The sequence below is a fragment of the Sorex fumeus genome, unplaced genomic scaffold, assembly GCF_029834395.1.
Source record: "Sorex fumeus unplaced genomic scaffold, SorFum_2.1 ptg000044l, whole genome shotgun sequence".
NCBI lineage: Eukaryota > Metazoa > Chordata > Mammalia > Eulipotyphla > Soricidae > Sorex > Sorex fumeus.
In genome coordinates, this window is record NW_026606101.1 from 49,442,995 (window position 1) to 49,462,301 (window position 19,307).

The 19,307-nt window shown below is 46.2% G+C and overlaps 1 protein-coding gene across 1 annotated transcript in view; it reads right to left on the bottom strand.

Annotated features, from left to right (window-relative positions):
- KLHL6 (kelch like family member 6) overlaps positions 1–17,422 on the bottom strand; it is a 67,228-nt gene extending 49,806 nt beyond the window's left edge. Inside the window, exon 1 of the mRNA XM_056121977.1 lies at positions 17,136–17,422. Coding sequence (XP_055977952.1) covers positions 17,136–17,422 — 287 coding nt within the window. The remainder of the gene's footprint in view (positions 1–17,135) is intronic.
- Between the last annotated feature and the right edge of the window lie 1,885 nt (positions 17,423–19,307).

The following is a 19,307-nucleotide window of genomic DNA, read 5'->3' on the forward strand; positions in this document are numbered from 1 at the left end:
TTGGTGCTGACAGAATCTCCTATAAAGTCACTTTCCTGTAAGGAAATGGTATACTTGATGAAGGGATATAGCCCATACTTTGAGATACGAATGTTCAAAGTATCTCTCTGCTTTGTTTTGTTGATAGCTGCATGAAACATTGTTCAAAAGTAGAAAAGAAGAGACTTACTGTTCTTGATTGAAAGATAGTTCACATGCCCTAGGTACCAGGACAGACTGGACAGAAATCATATTTCATTTCATTTTCATTTCATCATCCTGTTAATCGTCGATTGCCTCGAGCAGGCCCCAGTAACGTCTCTTTCATCCTAGCCCTGAGATTATATTCACGGCTCTTTAGGAGAATGAGACCCAACATTGTTACTGGTATTTGGCATATTTGGTAGTCCACGGGGAGTTTGCCAGACTCTGCCCTGTGGGCAGGCTACATTCGGATAGCCTGCAAGTTTGTCCAAAGTAGGAATGAGGTAATAAGATGTCGCGCGGCCGCGAATGCACTGCTCTCGTCCGGGATCTGGATTTTATCATATTTCACTAGGAGGTAAACTGATATACATAATATTTCAGTAACAGTATTGCAAACCACTATGCCTAAAAGGAAAAAGAGAGACAGAGAGAGAGAGACAGAGAGAGAGAGAGACAGAGAGAGAGAAGGAAAGCATTTGTCATAGAAACAGGGGGCTTGGAGGTGGCAGAAGGGAAATTGGGGACATTGGTGATAGGAAATGTACTCTGGTGAAGGGACTGGTATTGAAAAGTATGACTGAAACTCAATCATGGACAACTTTGTAGCTGTATGTCTCATGGTGATTCAGCTAAAAAAAAATGATACTTTGTTAACAACTTAGGAGGGAATCTCACTGTACTTCTGTCCTGAGACAGAACTACCACCCCTCATCACCCTGTACCTCTCAACCCTGGAAAACACCTGCCAGAGTCGCCAGGTAGGCATAGCACACCTGTGTGTGTCTACCATATGTCACCAGAGTAATATGTGGGATCCAAAATATGCTGAGACATTTTGGATTTGGTTTGCTTTTTTAAGCATTGTTTGGATTTTCACAGTTACCCACCATTCACCAGTGAAGTGCCAAGACCTTCCACCCCGTCCTATCCAGTCCACCTATTCAACTCCCCACTAGCTGTTTTGTTTGGTAGTCTGTTTTGTTTGGTAGTCTGTTTTGTTTGGTAGTCTGAGCCTCATAATCATAATGTCAAGGGCTTGACATTGTTTGATTTTTGCCTATTCTCTGGTCTTGGTTCTCTGTACAGCTCAGATGACTGAAATCAGACAGTATTTGTCCTTTCACTGATTTACTTCACTTAACACGATACCTTCCAGTTCTATTGTTCTCTTTTTTTTTTTAACTGTATCTTCCCATTTTCCCTCTGGCAACCACACTTTTTCATTCTTCCCTTTTCTACGGTTATGCAACAGCCTCCCAACTCTGAGGACTTCCGGCTCTGAACGGGTTGCTGCTTAACTGGAACCGAGGGAGGAATAACACATTTAGTTCATTCCCAATGTGGACAATGTTTCAAACATCCTCATACCATTCACCCTGACTCTCGTCCACTTGTGGTAGATGCCACCTGAGTGCCACAGTTTCCACAGAGCACCCAGAGCTACTTAGAGAGAAAAAATAAGGCAAATCATTGCTCTATTTATTATTAGAATCTCAGGATCCTTTGGCAGTTAAATAAGACTATGGAATTGCCTCTTGCTTAGAGTATTTTTATGATGTCCCCCCCCTCCACAAAATTCTGCACCCAATGCAAGTCTGGAACCCAGCCACTGCCCACTGTTTGTTTATCCAGCAAACCTGCTCTCGTGTGTGAAGTTCTGCTTCTTTGTGAATGAGACAGAGTGGGTTGCAGAAGCCACTTTCCACTCTAAGACTTGATGCCCATTGTCCCAGCTTCTGTCATAGTTGATGCAGTAGCACGGTTGAGTTCACCTCAATGAAGCAAACAAATTAGCCTCGGGCCATAAATTGAGGGCCAGTAATACAAAGAACCAGGGGAGATGGAGTCTGTTCTGGTATGAGCAGCAGAAGTAGCCACCGCTTCTGGTTTCCAGAAACAGCAAATGTGGCAGGGCCCCGTGGCAGCTGTGACCCCCGGCCCCCAGCAGGGGAGGCGTTCCACACACAGGTTCCAGCAGCCATACCCCTGAACACTGGCTGGTCTACTTGCTCCTATCTGTTTTCTGAGTTTTGAATTCTAGCTTTCTGGGGAATTTTGTGCATGATCTACATAAATCTGTGGTGCCTCAGAAAAGCCGGTTGAAGGTTGGGGATGTAGGCCAGGATGTAGATCAGGACACAAACCCAGCATGTTCCATCCCCAGAAGAAGTCACCTAGCTCCATAGATATAATTACGGTACTCCCGTTGTTCATCGATTTGCTCGAGTGGGCCCAGTAACGTCTCCATCATGAGACTTGTTGTTACTGTGTCTGGCATATCGAATACGTCACGGGGAGCTTGCCAGGATCTGCCGTGCGGGTGAGATACTCTCGGTAGCTTGCCGGGCTCTCCGAGAGGGGCGGAGGAATCGAACTCGGGTGGGCCATATTGGCTGCATGCAAGACAAATGCCCTACTGCTGTGCTATCACTCCAGCCCAGATATAATTAAGTATATAGAAATTATAGATAATAAATTATACAAATATATAATATTTATATATAAATAACTTATTTCTATTCCTTAGGGACAAGAGATTTATTTTTTATAGGTTTAAAATATTTAGGGTGAAAAATCCATAAACACACCAATTCTATCACTTACATTTCACTACAACTCCTCAAGATAGGTAGATATCACCCACCAGCCTGCCTGTACTGTAGGTAAAGGGACAAAGCTTAGAGAGGACAGGCAATTCCTCCAAGGCATATATGGTCCTCAGGGGCAGAGCAAGACCCAAGTGGCCCAGATTCCACAGCCAGTAATTCTTACACTGTCCACCAAGCAATGATTGCTTGTCAGTCTAGAAAAATTCTTTTTTTCTTCTTCTTATATTTATTTATTGAATCACTGTGGGAAAAATTACTAAGCTTTCAGGTTTAAGTCTCGGTCATACAATGATCAAACACCTCTCCCTTCACCAGTACTCATTTTTCACCACCAAAAGCCCAAATATACCCCTCTCCCACCCCTTCCAATGCCTGTGAGGCAGATGATTTCCACTTAACTATTCTCTACATTGATTATATTCATTATTTTGACAAAAGATGCACCATTATTGTTTAGAATTCTGCCCCCCCCCCAACAAACAGAATTGCTGAAAAGGCATTGTGAAATACTTTGTTTCTATAGCTGGTTATGAGAATCATATAATTTCTTGTGGCCGCAATAGCGACCTCGCGATTTTGGATTTCTGCAAAGAGCCAGATAATTACGAGATTGGTTTCTGTGCGCCTGGTGTTTTGGATGTGCCAAAGAAACTCTCGTGGCAGGCAACTCATGACCTGGGTAGCTTGTGAAGGACGAGCCAGTACTGTCCCCCTTCCCATGAGTCTGCAGTTGCCCCGTCACTGCCAGCTCATACCTGGCTTTCCTAAAATCTCTGAGGCAGCGGCCACCTTGCTACTGGAGGGGGGGGGGGGCGGGGGGGAGGGAAGGGGGAGGGGGGAAGGGAGGGGAAGGTGAAAGGGAGCAACACCCTTTCCCTCCTGGGGAGGCATGGCACTGTGGTTTGACGCATGGTCCATTCACTTTTCTGCGCAAGCTGCGGGGATTTGGATTAAATCCTTTTGCCTCTGGAGCCATCTGGTGAGGCCCCGTGTGTCTCATCACTGCAGGCCCAAACCTGACTATCTAGTGTCCTCTGGAGGATGTTGGTCACTGGGCCGCCAAGGGGAACAGGCCAAGGCACGAAACCTATTCCCACCTGGAGTGGCCCAGCGCCAGTAACCTACTGCAGGAACAGGATGCATTTCTGCCAAAAGCCTTTGGGTTCCGAGATTCGTTTCTGAGTCTCTGGTATCATGGCCGTTAAGCAGTTCGATCAGGATCCAGAGAGGCCACGCCTCCAATTATCTAGCTAAACAGGAGGTGGTTTGTGGGTGTGTCTCCCACATACCTAACTTTTGGCTGTTTACTTTCTTGGTAAACTTTGCCCCAAGCTTTTGGGGTCTGGCCAAAGGCACAGCAGCAATTTGGGGGTATCTGAAAGTCTGACGGTGCCCTCAGGCTGCTGATGCACTCGCCTCACAGGTACAGATTGACCTGCTGGCGGCACCATACCCCCTAGAAAAATTCTTCTGGTTCTACATTTTCAAACCTTGTGGCACACCTTGACCTGTTTCCTTCCTTCTTATTCAAGTCTTTCATCTGTGCTGGTGTTCTAGAGATTCACTGAGTCTTTGCTACTATAGCTCCCTGTCAATTCACAACTGCAGACAAAAATCGGGTTGAATATTTCCCTCTCCCCCACCCCACCCCTGCTTATAACCATTATAATTCCTCTTCCCTTTTGGGTGGATGAGAGGTTTGCATGAGAAAAGTTCCAACAGCCACAGTTCCACCTGGTTCAAATTCTGATGGAGAAAGGATTTAACCCTTGTGTATCACCACGTCCTGAATATTAGTTACTAGCACCAACAGCTCTTTTTGTAGGGGCAGCGCACACCTCGTGGTGTTCAGGGGATCCTGCAGTGTCAGGGATCAAACTCAGGGCTGCCCCATGCAAAGCACCCAGCAAGCACTCACCTGTCCCATTAGTCCTTCAGTAGTGACTGTAGGAACAGTTGTCCAAAGCAAATTCAAGGAAGACTCATAGTAGCCTCCATCTAATTCAGAATAAGTATCTCCACACGATTAGTGTCATTCTAATTGAGTCTGATTTTTCATATAAGTCCTGGAAGGTGGGAGAAATCATTGACCAGCTCTTTGGGTAGTAAGAGATTAGAGACCTATTGTACTTCATGAGAGTTACTCACCATATTCTTTCTACCAAAGGGCTGATATAGATATAGGAAGTGGACTGGTGAACTAGTACAGTGAGTGGGAGACTTGATCCAGGTTCGATCCCTGGCACTACATACAGTTCCTTGAGCTCTGCTAGGAGTGATCCCTGAGTACAGAGTCAGGAGTAAGCCCTGAGCACAGCCACCAAAATAAATAAACAAACCAGAAAACACAGACACCAATGTTGGAAATACAAGCCTCAGTTCACCTAGACCCTCATCTAAGTTCACATGAGACCCTTAGCAGCAATCCTTAATGCTTTCATCACTATCTGGATGTTTAATCCAAATTCAGGTAGCGTTAACTTGTTCTTGCTCCTTTCTAGAAACTTTACACCATTTTGGAAGGAAAAAAAAAAAGCAAAAGATAGCAATAAACTAAAAAGGGGGGGGGGGGGGGGGCTGGAGTGACAGCACAGCGAGTAGGGTATTTGCTACCCTATAGGATTCCCAGCATCCCATATGGTCCCCTGAGCACCGCAGGAGTAATTCCTGAGTGCAGAGCCAGGAGTAACCCCTGTGCATCTCCAGGTGTGACCCAAAAAGCAAAAAAAAAAAAAAAACTTGGAGGATCTCGAAAGCAGTGCTCAGCGAGGGCACAGGCCATCCTAGTAGGACCAGCTCAGAACTATGGCAGGCCATCAGAGACACTGGGTAGTTCTCAGTGTTGAGAATTGAATTTGGGCCTCTGGGTGCCACGTGTGCATTCTTAAACCTTTGAGCTTCTCTCTGGCCCCAAATCCACTTAAAAGTAGTCTTAAAGGACTGCTTAAAGGATTGCTTAAAATCCATAAGCAGAAGCTTTAGGCAGCTTCTTACCCCACTTTCTGCTATGTCGTATTTGACTTACCTATAATACTGATCAACAAATCGTGCCCGTAGTACCAATCCCACTTCTGACCTGTGCTTGATTTCTGTAGCTAGTAGACAAGATTTCTCTACCATAACTTCAGGGGTCCATACTCAGTGCCTGAGCCACTGAGATACAAGACAGACACCAAAGTCTGCATTAAAAAAAATTTGTTTTTCATTTGAGGCCGAGATTACTCCTCAGGACAGGCAAAAACACCTGTCCTGCTGCTTTGCAAAAGTGAGGCCACAAGTTGAAACCTGGGGACAGTCACATATGCTGGGCATGATCTCCTCAGCTCTACTATCAGAGATTTCGGGTGTCAAGTGATCCTGGACACTCCACAGCTAGATGTGTACAAACCATGCAAGTAAAGTGTGCAGTCCCCAGAGGCATCAACCCACCACTGAACACTATTAATAGAATGTGCTTGAGCGCCACACTCAGATGAGAGCTAGCACGGACACCACAACCACGTCAGAGAGAGAAAGGAAAGGGGAGATATAAATAAATGGCCCAGGGGTAGGGCTTCATGTGCAGGATGATCAACGCTCCCCAAGCACTGTCATTTCAGGATCTGTGCATAGGCCTAACGCAAATAACAGCTGACCCTCACCAAAGACCCTGAGGGTATTCCAAAAATTGAAAAATTATGAGTGTTAAATCTTTCCCTCCTGATTTTTCTGCTGTAAAAATATTTGTATTCCTGGACATTGAGATACAGTGAATGCAGATTATAAACAGCTTTCTAAACTTTAATCTTGGTGGTTCTGGAGCAATAGCACACTGCGTAAGATGTTTTTGCCTTGCAGTTGGTTGACCCAGGTTAGATTCTCAGCAACCCATATGGTCCCCTGAGCACCGCCAGGAGTAATTCCTGAGTGCATGAGCCAGGAGTAAACCCTGTGCAGAGCCAGGTGTGACCCAAAAAGCAAATTAATTAATAAATTAATTAATTAACGTTACTCTTGGAGCCAGAGCAATAATGCTGTGGGTAGAGAACTTGTCTAGTATGTGGTTGACCCAGGCTTGATCCTCAGACAGATGAACAGATGGTTCCCTCAAGTCCACAAGGAATGATCCCTGAGCACAGAGTCAGGAGTAAATCCTAAGCACGTGCCTCCCAAACAAAAGCAAAAACAATAAACTTTATTCTTAAGAGCCTATCCTCCGTTGCGCCCTTTCTCCAACTTCCTCATTCCACTCAAAACATTCAGATAACCCCCAAAGGGAACTGCTCTGCCTGGGTTTACTAATACAACCCTGTCTAGAGCCCACGCAATACAATTCTAGGCAACCATATTCCCATTCTGTTATTACTCAGCATCCATAAATTCTTTTCATTTTTTATATTAAAAAGTGTGGGGGGCAACACCCAAAAGGAGAGAGAGAACACAGGGGATTGCCCTGCCACAGAGACAGGGGGGATGGAGGGATGGGGGTGGGAGGGATATTATCCATGGTGGTGGAAAATGGGCACTGGTGGAGGGATGGGTATCTGATCATTGTATAATTGAAACCAAAGCACAAAAATTTGTAAATCTACAACTTTAAAAAAAATAAAATAAAATAAAGGGAAAAAAAAAAGTGTGGGGGGATTTTGGATCCCTCAATTATTCTCAGAGGCTACTTCTGGTTCTGCACTCAGGAATTACTATCGGAGCTCAAGAGACCATATGGAATGCTGGGGATCAAACCTGGGCTGTCTGCATACAAGGCAAGTGCCCTACCCACTGTACTATTGTACCTGCCCCCTCCATAGATTCTCGAAACTGTTTTATCATGTATGTGCTGGAAACAGTTGGTGGCAAAGACAAGGGATGAGTGAGTTCCAACTAGGTCCCCCTCCATATAAAAATTGCTCCAAGACACCATATCTCTCAAGTTAGCAGAAATCTAGTAAATTACCAACTTATAACCACTGTTACTATAGACTTGTTCTGCATTCTTCCTTCTTTAGGGAATGTGGGTCTGTGCAAAAGTTAATGATTATCACAAGGAAATCGGACCCCAGGTGTGACCCAAAAAGGAGCGCTCTGCTTCCCACTAACCATGTGACTTTAAATAAGTGACTTAAACCTCTCAGGTTATTTCTGCTGCTATAAAGTGGGGACAATATAAAAATCATTTGGGGGCTGGAGAGATAGTACAGTTAAGTAAGTCACTTGCATTGCATGCAGCTGACCTGGATGAACCAATCTCTGGCATCCCATATGGTCCCCTGAGTCTTGCCAAGAGTGATCCCTGAATACAGAGCCAGGAGTAAGGCCTGAGCACAGCTGGATATGGTCCCCCCCACCAAAAAAAAAAAACAGTACTCTGACTGGCCAAGGAAAGAACAACGAAGCGAGCACATGCATTGCATGAGAGAGGTCCTGGTTTGATCCCCAGCACTGCATGGTTCATCAATCACTGCTGGAATGACCCCCAGACACCATTCCAGGAGTGGATCCTTCACACTACTGGGTATGGTCCCCAAATCAGCCAACAGAAATCACTGTGAAGTAAGAATTGAGACTGAAATGAGGTGGTAGCTTCAAGTCCTGAGGTCAAGGGTCCGGCTTCAGAAAAGTGAAGCTCTGGGGAAAGAGGTATCTTCAGGGTAGCACCACCTCATCCTGGCAGAACTGACCAAGCCCAGAAACTCATATGTGCATCTGGAGCTTGGGAGGGCTTCCGGCTTGCTGTCTTTGCAGAATTCCCTCTGTGGCTGGGGAAGGTTCCATGTAGGTAATCTTTGTGTGAAGAAAATGGAAACTCACATGTCATCTACGACAGGGCCGCTTAAACCTTTTCCACTTGTGACCCCTTTATCCCACCCAGGCAAGCACAGCCAGAAACACCCCAGATTCATGATGGAATTAAGTTTGAGTTCATGTTGGGTTGTTGTTGCATATTCAGAAACTTTTTACTGGCCAGAGAGATAGTACAAAGGTTAAGGTGCTGATCTTGCACGCAGCCAGTACCAGATTCAGTCTCTAACACAGCATATAGGATCCCAAGGACCACTAGGAAGGACCCTTAAACACAGATCCAAGAGTAAGCCCTGAGCACAGTTGGTTTATTCATTGCTTTTCATGTTTTAATTTTTTATTCTTTGTAAATGATCTCTATTCTTGAACACTTTTCTTATTTTCCCCCCTTATACTTTATTTCAAAATGGTGGCTTACAAAGTTGTTCATGATGATTTGTTACAGGCACTCAATATCCCAACAACAATCCTACCACCATTAAAACTTTCCTCCACCATTGTCTTCAATTTTCCCAACCCTTTCTCACCCCTCCCCTGCTCAATGAGCACAGCCAGCTGTGAACAAAAAAGTTCCCCAACAAAAAATAATAATAATAAAAATAACCAAAGACTTCTTACAGCTGCCATTCAGCTGCACACCCCACATGGGGTCATGATTCATGTTGTGAGAAGCTAGGGCCTAAGACATCCTCAGCTGGCTCTCCCCAGAGAACTTCAGAAGGACTCTGGAATTGAGAGTCCAGTAGAAAATGGAGGGCGCGTGGAGGAAGAAGGAACCCCATCTGACCTGGCAAGGCAGCACCCTCTACAACACCCAGGACACACAAAATGTGTTCTTTGGAGAAACAATTAACCAGTCTCATGGATACCAAGCACAGGGAGTTGGGGAAATGAAAAGCATGAGAATTAAGTATCTATCTAAAAACTACCAGTGATACAACCCAGCTACTTCTTTTCCAAAAAAGGGAAAAAAGCCGGGGGGGGGGGGGGGGGCGGGAAATCAGACAAGCAAGAAAATGTGAAACACTGACCTCTGCAGATTCCCCATCAAGCAAGTATGGGCTCAGCATCCAACAGCCCCGTCCTGCCTTACCTCACCCCTGCTTTTATGTGACCTTTTATTCTTTGCTCTTAAGTGCAAAGAGACATCTAAAGATCACTGAGCATTTGAGTAAAGAAGAACCAGGGACTAAAACCATGATACAAAGGGGCTGGAGCAATAGTACAGTGGAGAGAGCTCTTGCATGCAGCCATGCTAGATTTGATTTGGGCGCCTGATATGGTCACCCTGCCAGGAGTGATGCCTGAGTGCAGAGCCAGGAAGAAGCTCTGAGCACTTCTGGGTGATGCACAAAAGAAGAGATAAAGAGATAAATAAGACAATGAGAAAACAAAGCACAGAGAAAACACAAACAACACAAGGAACAAAGAAAGATTTCGGGTCCAGAGACAGTTTATCAGACAGAGCACAGGCTGTGCTTGCAGGAGCCTCAGCACTGCTGGGACCAGGCCTGAAGCCAAAACTCAAAAAAAAATAAAAGAAGAAGAAGAAGAAACGTTTTTTAGAACAATATATATGGCAGGGTCCAGGAATGCTGTTCAGGGGAAGAACATTGATCTTGCGTGTGTGAGTGCATGGGTTTCTATTCCTGAAACTGTCCCCACCCCCCATCACTAGTTTGACCCCCCCCAAAGCTGCCACTACTATCCCAGACACCATAAGTGTGAGAGCCCCAGCACTACAATAGCAATAACAAGAGCAAAAGGAAAATCCTCCTGCTTCCGGCTAGTAAGGAACTTCTTGATTACTTTGGGGCTGGCCCAATAATTCTGAAAGATTTCCCTATCTCTAGAGCCTTCCCCAGATCTGTAAAGTCCTTCCGGCCATGCAAGGCGATAAATTCTGGGCCCAAGGACACGGACGCCTTTGACAGGTCATTATTCAGTTTATACCCTCAGAAAAAAAAAGATCATTCCCAGCACACAAGTCTCAACATCTGTTTCTTCTAAACTCTTTTTTTGGAAGTCATTAGAGGATCAAGGGAAGAGAGTAGATCAGAGAGGAACGTGGAGGATAAGGGAGAATGGAAGTTGGGGGGGGGGGGGGAGGCGGAACTGGGGGATGAAACTGGTAGTTTGTCTGATGCACTGAAGAATGTGAACAATTATTCTGAGAAGTGAGAAGCAGATGATGCCTCCCACACTCTGCCAATGGGGAAAAGAGAGAGTCCTTAACTTCAGAAAGATAAACATTTATGGTGAAGGAAAATACTGGAACTCAGGAGGTGGCTTAGAGGAGGCTTGGTGTACCATATGGTCCCCCAAGCAATGATGGGGTGCACTGCTAACCCCCAAGTACCACCAGGAGAGAGAGCGGGAAAGGGGGAAGAGAGGGAGTGAGAGAGAGAAAGAGAGGAAGGGAGGGAGGGAGGGAGGAAGGAAGGAAGGAAGGAAGGAAGGAAGGAAGGAAGGAAGGAAGGAAGGAAGGGAGGGAAGGAGGAAGGGAGGGAGGAAGGATGAGTACAAGAGAGCCAGGGAGAGGAGAAAGAAGGAAGGAAAAAAGAAGGAAAGACGGAAAGAAGAAAATGTTGGGATGTTGGGGCTGGAGTGATAGCACAGCAGGTAGGGCGTTTGCCTTGCACGCAGCCGACCCAATTCGAGTCCCAGCATCCCATATGGCCCCCAAGTACCACCGGGAGTAATTTTTGAGTGCAGGAGTAACCCCTGACCATTGCTGGGTGTGACCCATAAAAGCAAAAAATAAGAATAAAATGTCACACAGTTTTATTCTATAGGAAACACTGTTTCCAAGGTTGTAAACAAACTCTTCATGTAATTTTCTCCCAAAAAGTGATATTTGTGATATCCTGTGTGACATACTATTATGTCACTTGACAATACATTGAGAGGTTTAGGAAAGGACTGTGTATGGTAAGAGAATTAGGTTTGAGTGTTAAGTCCTTCTCAGACATACTTGGAAATCAACAAATGATGTCCAACAAGGATAAACCAAGTACTACGTGCATCTTTTATAGGAGAATAAGTAGAGACGGCTAAATGTTGAAAACGGTCGGCTTCGGTGATCAAGAGTGACAAACGGGGGAGGGAGGTACGCTTGTTTTGCTTTAGAACCTCTAAGTTCTATTTGATTCTTTACTATTTGCATGCGTTATTTTGATTTAAATTTTTTAAAAGTTTATCAGATAGGGATGCAAATTTGCAGGTCTGTGAAGAGAGAGTTCATGGAAAAAGAACTGAAGATAGCCCTTAAACACCTGAACAGATGGCTGACCTTCTAAAGAAACGAGAAACGCAAGTTGACACTGGTGATGGGAAATGTACACAGGTGAAGGGACGGGTGTTGGAACATTGCATGACTGAAACCCAACCATGAATAACTTTGTAACTGTATATCTCATGGTGATTCCATTTTAAAATTTAATTTATGAAAGAAAGTGTGACATGGAAATTAAAAGTATTTTGAACAACAACAACAACAAAATTAAATCGAGATCCAGTTTCTCAGGTATTGGATAGAGAAAAATCCAACATTTTGACACCTCTCTTGCAGCAAGATTTGTGAATTATTGGGGCTGGAGTATTGCATGCATGCAGTTGGCCCAGCTTTGATCCCCGGCATCCCATATGGTCCCCTAAGAAACCCCAGAAGGAATTCCTAAGTGTGAAGCCAGGAGTAAGCCCTGAGAACAGCCAGGTATAGCCCCCAAATCAACAAACAAAAGACTTGGGAATTCCCCACTGGTTAAGCCCCCATCACTAGTGGCATCCACTGAAATACACATTTCTATTAGACTCCAAACTTCCTTCTAGAAATATGCCCCTCGATATGCCTGTTCATGTATAAAATGACATCTAAATATATTTACTGGAAAATTTTGGTAATAACAAAGGATCAGAAACAACCCCAATGCCTGTCAACAGAGCGAGCCTAGTTAAATAAGCTATGATTCAGTTCATGGAGAACACTTATGTGCTCAACGTATGAAAAAATGAAGTCAGGCTGGGGGATAGTTCAGTGGCAAAAAAAAAAGCACCCATGTTGCTAATGTGAGGCCACAAGCCCAGTGCCCAGAGCTGTCCACAGGTTCCCAACTTGGCCCCTGCAGCTCCGCTGTCTGAAGCCAGAACTGGCCGAAGGAATGAAGTCTGGAGCACAGTCAGGTGTGTGCCAACACTGCAGTGAGAGGTAAGAGGGGGGAGCCCTGGCAGCGCTGCAGCTGAAGGGGGCAGCCCCCCATCAGGAGTGCCAACCCAAGGGGTCACACCTGTGAGCACCACAGCAAACCCCTGTGAGCAGCTCTACCAGAAAGTCCACGGACTCCAGAACGAAGAGAGGTGACCCCTGGTGAGCCTTTTGTGCAAGGACCACAATGAAAGTGTGGGCCCTGAAAGGCAAATAAACAAAAAATTAGGGAGCCAGAGAGATAGTGCAGGGGGCAGGGAACTTGCCTTATCTGCAGCTGATGCGGGTTTGATCACATGTGATCCCCCAATGCCTCCTAGGAGTGATCCCAGAACACAGAGGCAGGAGTAAGCCCTGAGCTCTACTGAGTGTGGCCCCCAAACAGAAAAAAAATTAGTAAATGAATAAGCAAAATAGAGCATGTGACCCCTGGCAAGCACCAAAGTCAAGGGTACAAGCACCACAGACAAGTGTGGACAACACCTGTTCATCACAATAGCCACCAAGGGAAAGGAAGGGGGGTAAGAGAAAAAGAGAGAAAAATACCTGGGTTCTTCCACCCCCAAAGCACAGAGAGCTGTGCCAAAGCCTCAGGGACAGGGCGGACCCTCTGGTCTTCCTCAATCTCTGTGTAAGGGGAACTGACTCCCAAACCCTTTCAAAACTGAGACACAAAGCTGGTATGAGGCAATGTTGGATTTCATGACGGATTCCCCAGTCTAAGTCCCAGTTTATTAACTGTTTATTGACTGAGACCCTTTAAGCTTTGATTTCTCATCTCTAAAGCGCTCTCCCTCAGGGGAAGATGATAGTAGAGTGAGGAGGGCATTTGCCTTGTTCACAGCCAACCTGGGTTTGATTTCCTTGTATCTAATGTGGTCCCCCGAACCCACCAGAAGTGATTCCTGAGTGCAGAGCCAGGAGTAAGCCCTTAGCATAGCTGGGTGTGGCCCCCAAACAAACAAACACAATCTCTCCCTCACAAGGTTGTCACTTAATCTTAAGTGGGATCATGGATATAACACATACACAGGAGACGAACCACAGTAAGTGAAGTAAGTGAAGAAGGAAGGAAGGAAGGAAAGAAGGAAGGAAGGAAGGGAGGGAGGGAGGGAGGGAGGGAGGGAGGGAGACCAGAGATAATACCGCAGGTAAGGTGCTTGCCTTGTACACTGCCAACTAGGGTTGGATCCCCAGCCCAGCCAGGAGTGACTCTTAAGCGCAGAGTCAGGAGTGATCCCTGAGTGCTGCTGGGTGTGGACCAAAACCCAAAGGGGTTAAAATAAAGAACAAAGAAGGAAGAAATACCAAGATAAAAGTCAGGGCTGTGGACATAGCTCAAAGGGCCAAGCACTTGCTTCACACACTGAAGACCCCGGCTTAATCCCCAGCACTACAGGGTCCCCTGAGAGCCTCACTGGAGTGGCCCTTGAGCACCAACAGGTGTGGCCCGAAACCAAATAATAGCAATTAAAGAACCCAAAGTTCCTACTCTGAAGGCAGGAATGGAAGGAATTTCCCTTGGTGACCAGGCAGTTGGGGAGTGAAAACATCCCGGGCGGGCCCAGACACCACGTGGCACCTCCACTTCTCTTTGTTGCTGTGTTTTCTCAAAACTGGCAGAAAGTACTTCCCTAAGTGCCCACACCCGTGGGGCAGGACAGGAGCCTGAGCCCAGGCACCCTCCAAGGAGGCTGAGAAATGCCCACAGCAAAGAGGCTAGGGAGGCCTTGGGAACACACGTCACCACGCTGTGCCATCCTGCTTAGCTGACACACAGCTGCAAAGCCAGTACACGTAGGTATGAGAGTGGCTCTCCTGTGATCCAGCACAGAAAAAAACAGAAACCTGAGAGTGAGTACTCACGACACTGTGGCAAGAGGGCCAGAGAGAGAGAGAGAAAGAGAGAGAGAGAGAGAGAGAGAGAGAGAGGAGAGAAGGAGAGAGAAAGGGAGAGAGAGATAGAAAGGGAGAGGAGAGAAGGAGAGGAGAGAGAGAAAGAGAGTACAGTGGGTAAGGAACTTGCTTTGCATGCTTTGCAACAAGAACAAGCAGGATTTGATCCCCAGCATCCCATATGATCCCCTGAGCACTGCCAGGAGTGACTCCTGAGTGCAGAGCCAGGAGTAGTCCCTGCTCTCTGCCAGATGTGGTCCAAAAACAACAACAACAAAAGACACTGTGCCCAGGTGTCTTTCATTTATCTCCGAAGGACAGTGCTCAGTGTTGGTGGACTAAGTAGCATCTGTATCCTTACTCATGCTATGGTCACACCTTCGACATTCTTCCTGTGAAGTCCCAAACTTGGTGACAGTTTGTACTACAAAAAGAGCAAGGACTTTTAGGGGCAGAGAGCAGGCTCAGTGGGCTGGAGGACCTGATTTACCAGCAGGAGACCTGGGCTTGATTCTGGACACTGCATACGGTCCCCCAAGCACCATCCCTGAGCACTACCAATTATGCCCCCCCCATAACAAAAAAGCATACAAAACCCCAAGATTTTCTCTCTTTTTTGCATTTTGGGTCACACCTGGCAATGCACAGAGGTTACTCCTGGCTCTGCACTCAGGAATCACTCCTGATTGTGCTCAGGGGACCATATGGGATCCTGGGAATCAAATCTAGGTTGGCTACATGCAAGGCAAACACCCTACCCACTGCGCTATCGCTCCAGCCCCCCAAAACCCAATAATTTCTTGGTGTCAAAGAGATTATACTGTGGGTAGGGTATTTTCCTTGCATGAGGCTTACTTTGGTTCTACCCCCAGCATCCTATAGGGTTCCCTGACCCTGTCAGGAGTGAGGTCAGAGCCAAGAGTAAGCCCTGAGCAATGCTGAGTATGGCTCCCCCCTCAAAAGAAAAAAAAAACAATCCAAGACTTTTTAAATGTAAATCTACACTGCTGCAGCAGTGACTGGCTAGGTAATGCCTGTCCCACTTCCACATCTGTACAAGGAGTTATTGCGTTGACCACTTTCATCACTTTGTCTCACAGAAAAATCAGATTAACTGTGACTGCGTGGCGCACAGTTGGCACCACCTTCCACAAACCCAGCTTTCCTCTTACCTGGTCCACTTATGGGACTTAACCAATTCCACCACAACCCTATATATCTCGAGAAATGAAGAAACTGGAACCCCTTCCATCATATTTACACAGCTTAATAACTTCTCAGATTTGAGAGTTAAGAAGAATCTCTATTCTTCTTTCTGTCTGATTATTTTGGGAGCCATGTCCAGCTGTGCTCAGGGGTTACTCCTGGCTCCGCACTCGGGAAATACTCCTGGCAATGCTCTGGGGACCAAGTTGGATGCCAGGGACAGAACCTGGGTCAGCGGCCTGCCATCAGGGTTATTACAATGATACTTAGCTGCCCGTGCAGTTCTGGGAATCGAACACCAGGCCCTCTGCACACCAGCCACAGGCTCTAACCCTTTGAACTATCTCCCCACGCCTAGAGTAGATTGTTTTCAAGTTCTCCAAATACCTTCTTCATCCACATTTCCCCTGGGAACTGGTTCCCACTATGTCTTCAGAGCTAGAGAGAACTTGGGGCCAGCCGGATTCAATGCATTCCTGACTCTCTCACATTCCTCTCCCACTCGATAAGTGGTTCCTTAGATGAGCCAAAGAAATGCAGGTCAGGAATTTCAACAAAGAAAGGAGCCTCTACTCTGAGTTAGACATCACTCGAGACCCCTTAGCCTCATGTTTGGTTATCACAATAATCCTGCAAGGGGATCGTATTGCCCCGATTCATCTGTGGGATAAAACAGAAACTCAGAACCTTAAATGACTTGCTGAATAAATTACAGACAGACAGTCACTGACTGTGGGACAGAACCGAGGTCTCCAAATTTGTTGTAACTAGGGGCCTCTCACTTCTAAACCACTTTTGTCACTGCCGCCCCTTCCCACACACACCCTGAACACACGCAGAGCTTCCTGATCTCCAGCCAGTCATTCGAAAACTGCAGAAACGAGGCCACATTCTTCCTCTGATGATGCACAAAGACAGCCCCGTGTTTCCAACGCACTGGTCAGACTAAGAGGGAAAATCCCCAGAGCTTTAAGCATTTCACACCCTCTTGGCACAAGGATACACAGATACACAAAGGTTTACCAGAATATAGAGAGACGCAGCTTTTAAAGGATGTCAGTCTCTCCCTTAGCAGAGTTTTAGCTCAAATCTAAGGTTTAATAGCTTCTGTTCTCGTGTCTTGAAACCACACACACACTAAAGAGTTTCTTTCAAAACTGTAAATGCAACAGCCAACCTGTGAGGTGGAGTCCCACACCCATCCCACTTTCCTTCCAACTCACACCCAAGTGGACTTCGGTCCCCGGCAGGCTGACCTGAAGTAGTTGCTGGCTGCGGCAAGCACCACGCGGTGGCAGGAGAATTCCTGAATGTCCACACACAAAATGACATCTGTCAGCGCGCTCTCCACTCGCAGGGTCTCCAGACCGGTCTGCAGAATCAAGGAGAGTCCTGTGTCTTCAAACTTTACCTTGTCCTCATTTAAGAGCTCTACCAGTTCTCCCTTTTTATGGGGGGACTCCTCTGTAGAAGGTTCCAGCGGCCCTTCCAGACTCTTCTCCACCACATCACCCATGGTCCAGGCACCCCTGGGTCCGGCCATCTACCTCCAGGCTGAAGGAGTGCCCAAGTTTCAGGCAGGTCGCATTGCAGAAGCCAAGCGGATTTCCTGTGCCGGGCCCCACACTTATCACCAGCTGTCACACACACACACATAACAGGAAGTCTCGCACTTTCTCATCCTGTTGCTACCAACACCAGTGACTTGTATTCTTCTTCTTTCATGAACCATGGCAAGGTTAGAAATGACTTAGGAGGGGTGTAGGAAGGCACTCCGGCAGAGAAGGGGTGGCTTCCCAGCGTCTGCTGTTATTCTGGTCTGTCTCCTCAGATCCGTGAGCAGGAAGCTTCTGGCTCGGGATGTTACCTCTGTACTGCTGGTGGCTTTGTAACCCAAGTGGTTGATGGTCACACAGGAGAGACGCTTTTCTCCCTCCCGGGAGTCGGAGATCCTATGATGAATCCCCACCCGTTCTGCTAGGAAAGCCCACTTCTCTCAGCCATTCTCACTTCTATCTCATGGTGTGAGGTCTTTGTCCTCCCAGCTCATGGGAAGAAAAATATTCTGGCAAACATCAATGTCCTCCCTACCCCTGAAACTTTAGTATTGCATGTATCTCTAGATATGAGAAGAAATGGTCTGCAGGAACTCCAGCCCCCATCTTCACACTTTTCTCCTGGAATATCACTCAGAGTCAATAGCAGATTGGCTAACCTCTCCCTCAGTGACAGGTCATGCGAGGAATGGTAAATCATGAAGTCTTTTCATTACGCATGCAGGTCTCCGTTATAAAGCAATAACTATCTGTCACAAATCTTCCATTTTGGCCTAGAAAATGACAGCATTGTAATTTATAAGAAATGTTGTTCAGTTACTATAAGAAGTCAGTATAATGTACTTTACTTTCCATGAGTCTAATCTGATAAGTAATTTTTTTTAAAAGACAGAAAGAGGGAATATAGTTCATCTATTTAGCTTACTTGTGTGAAGTTAAGATAGCAAGATGTCGGCCACGTGACATCTTACTATCTCATTCTTACTTTGGATAACCTGGCAGGCTACCGAATGTAACCTGCCCACACGGCAGAATCTGGCAAACTCCCCGTGGTGTACCCAATGTGCCAAATACCAGTAACAATGATGGGTCTCATTCTCCTAATCCTGAAAGTGCCTTGAATATGGAACTTTTGAAAATCTCAGGATTAGGGCGAAGGAGACATTACTGGTGCCTGCTCGAGGCCATCGATGAACAACAGGATGATCGTGATCGTGATCGTTGTTCAGTTATTTAGATTTGTCTTTGTGCACATCTCTAGACTCACAGTTCCCCAGAAATTCTGGGAATTTCCTGAGTGGTGAGGGTTAGAAAAGTGCTCTTTTGTTATATGAATGAAGGTAATTTGAGCACGTGAGAGGATGAGGAATTTTAGTTGCCTAGCCAAGCAACTATGTGATTAAAGGGCTGAAACTTCCAGTCCCACCCTAGACTTCTTCTGAGGAAAAGGCTGGAGATTGAGTTCAATTGCCAATGGCCCATGAGGTAGTCGACCATGTTAATGATGTAATAAAACCTCAAGAGAGGGTTTTAGAGAGCTTCCAGGCTGGAGAGCAAGAGGGGACATGGAGGGAATGGTGCTCCTCGAGAGAGCAGGGAAGCCTTGCCCTGTGCACCTCTTCCATATGGCTATTTCTGAGTTAAATCCTCCATCAACAGTTGGCTTCTAGTAAATACATAGGTTTTCTGGGTTCTGTGAGTCACTAGAGCGTAGAAATAGAACCTGAGGAGGGTATCCTTCGAACTTCTGATTCTGATTCACAGCCAGTCTGTCAGAAGCTCAGGCAGTAACCTGGGCAGAGCCAGTTGGTGATGATGTGAGCATGCAGCCCACACCAGAAAAGGAAAGTGGTTGGTTGGGGGACCCTAAGC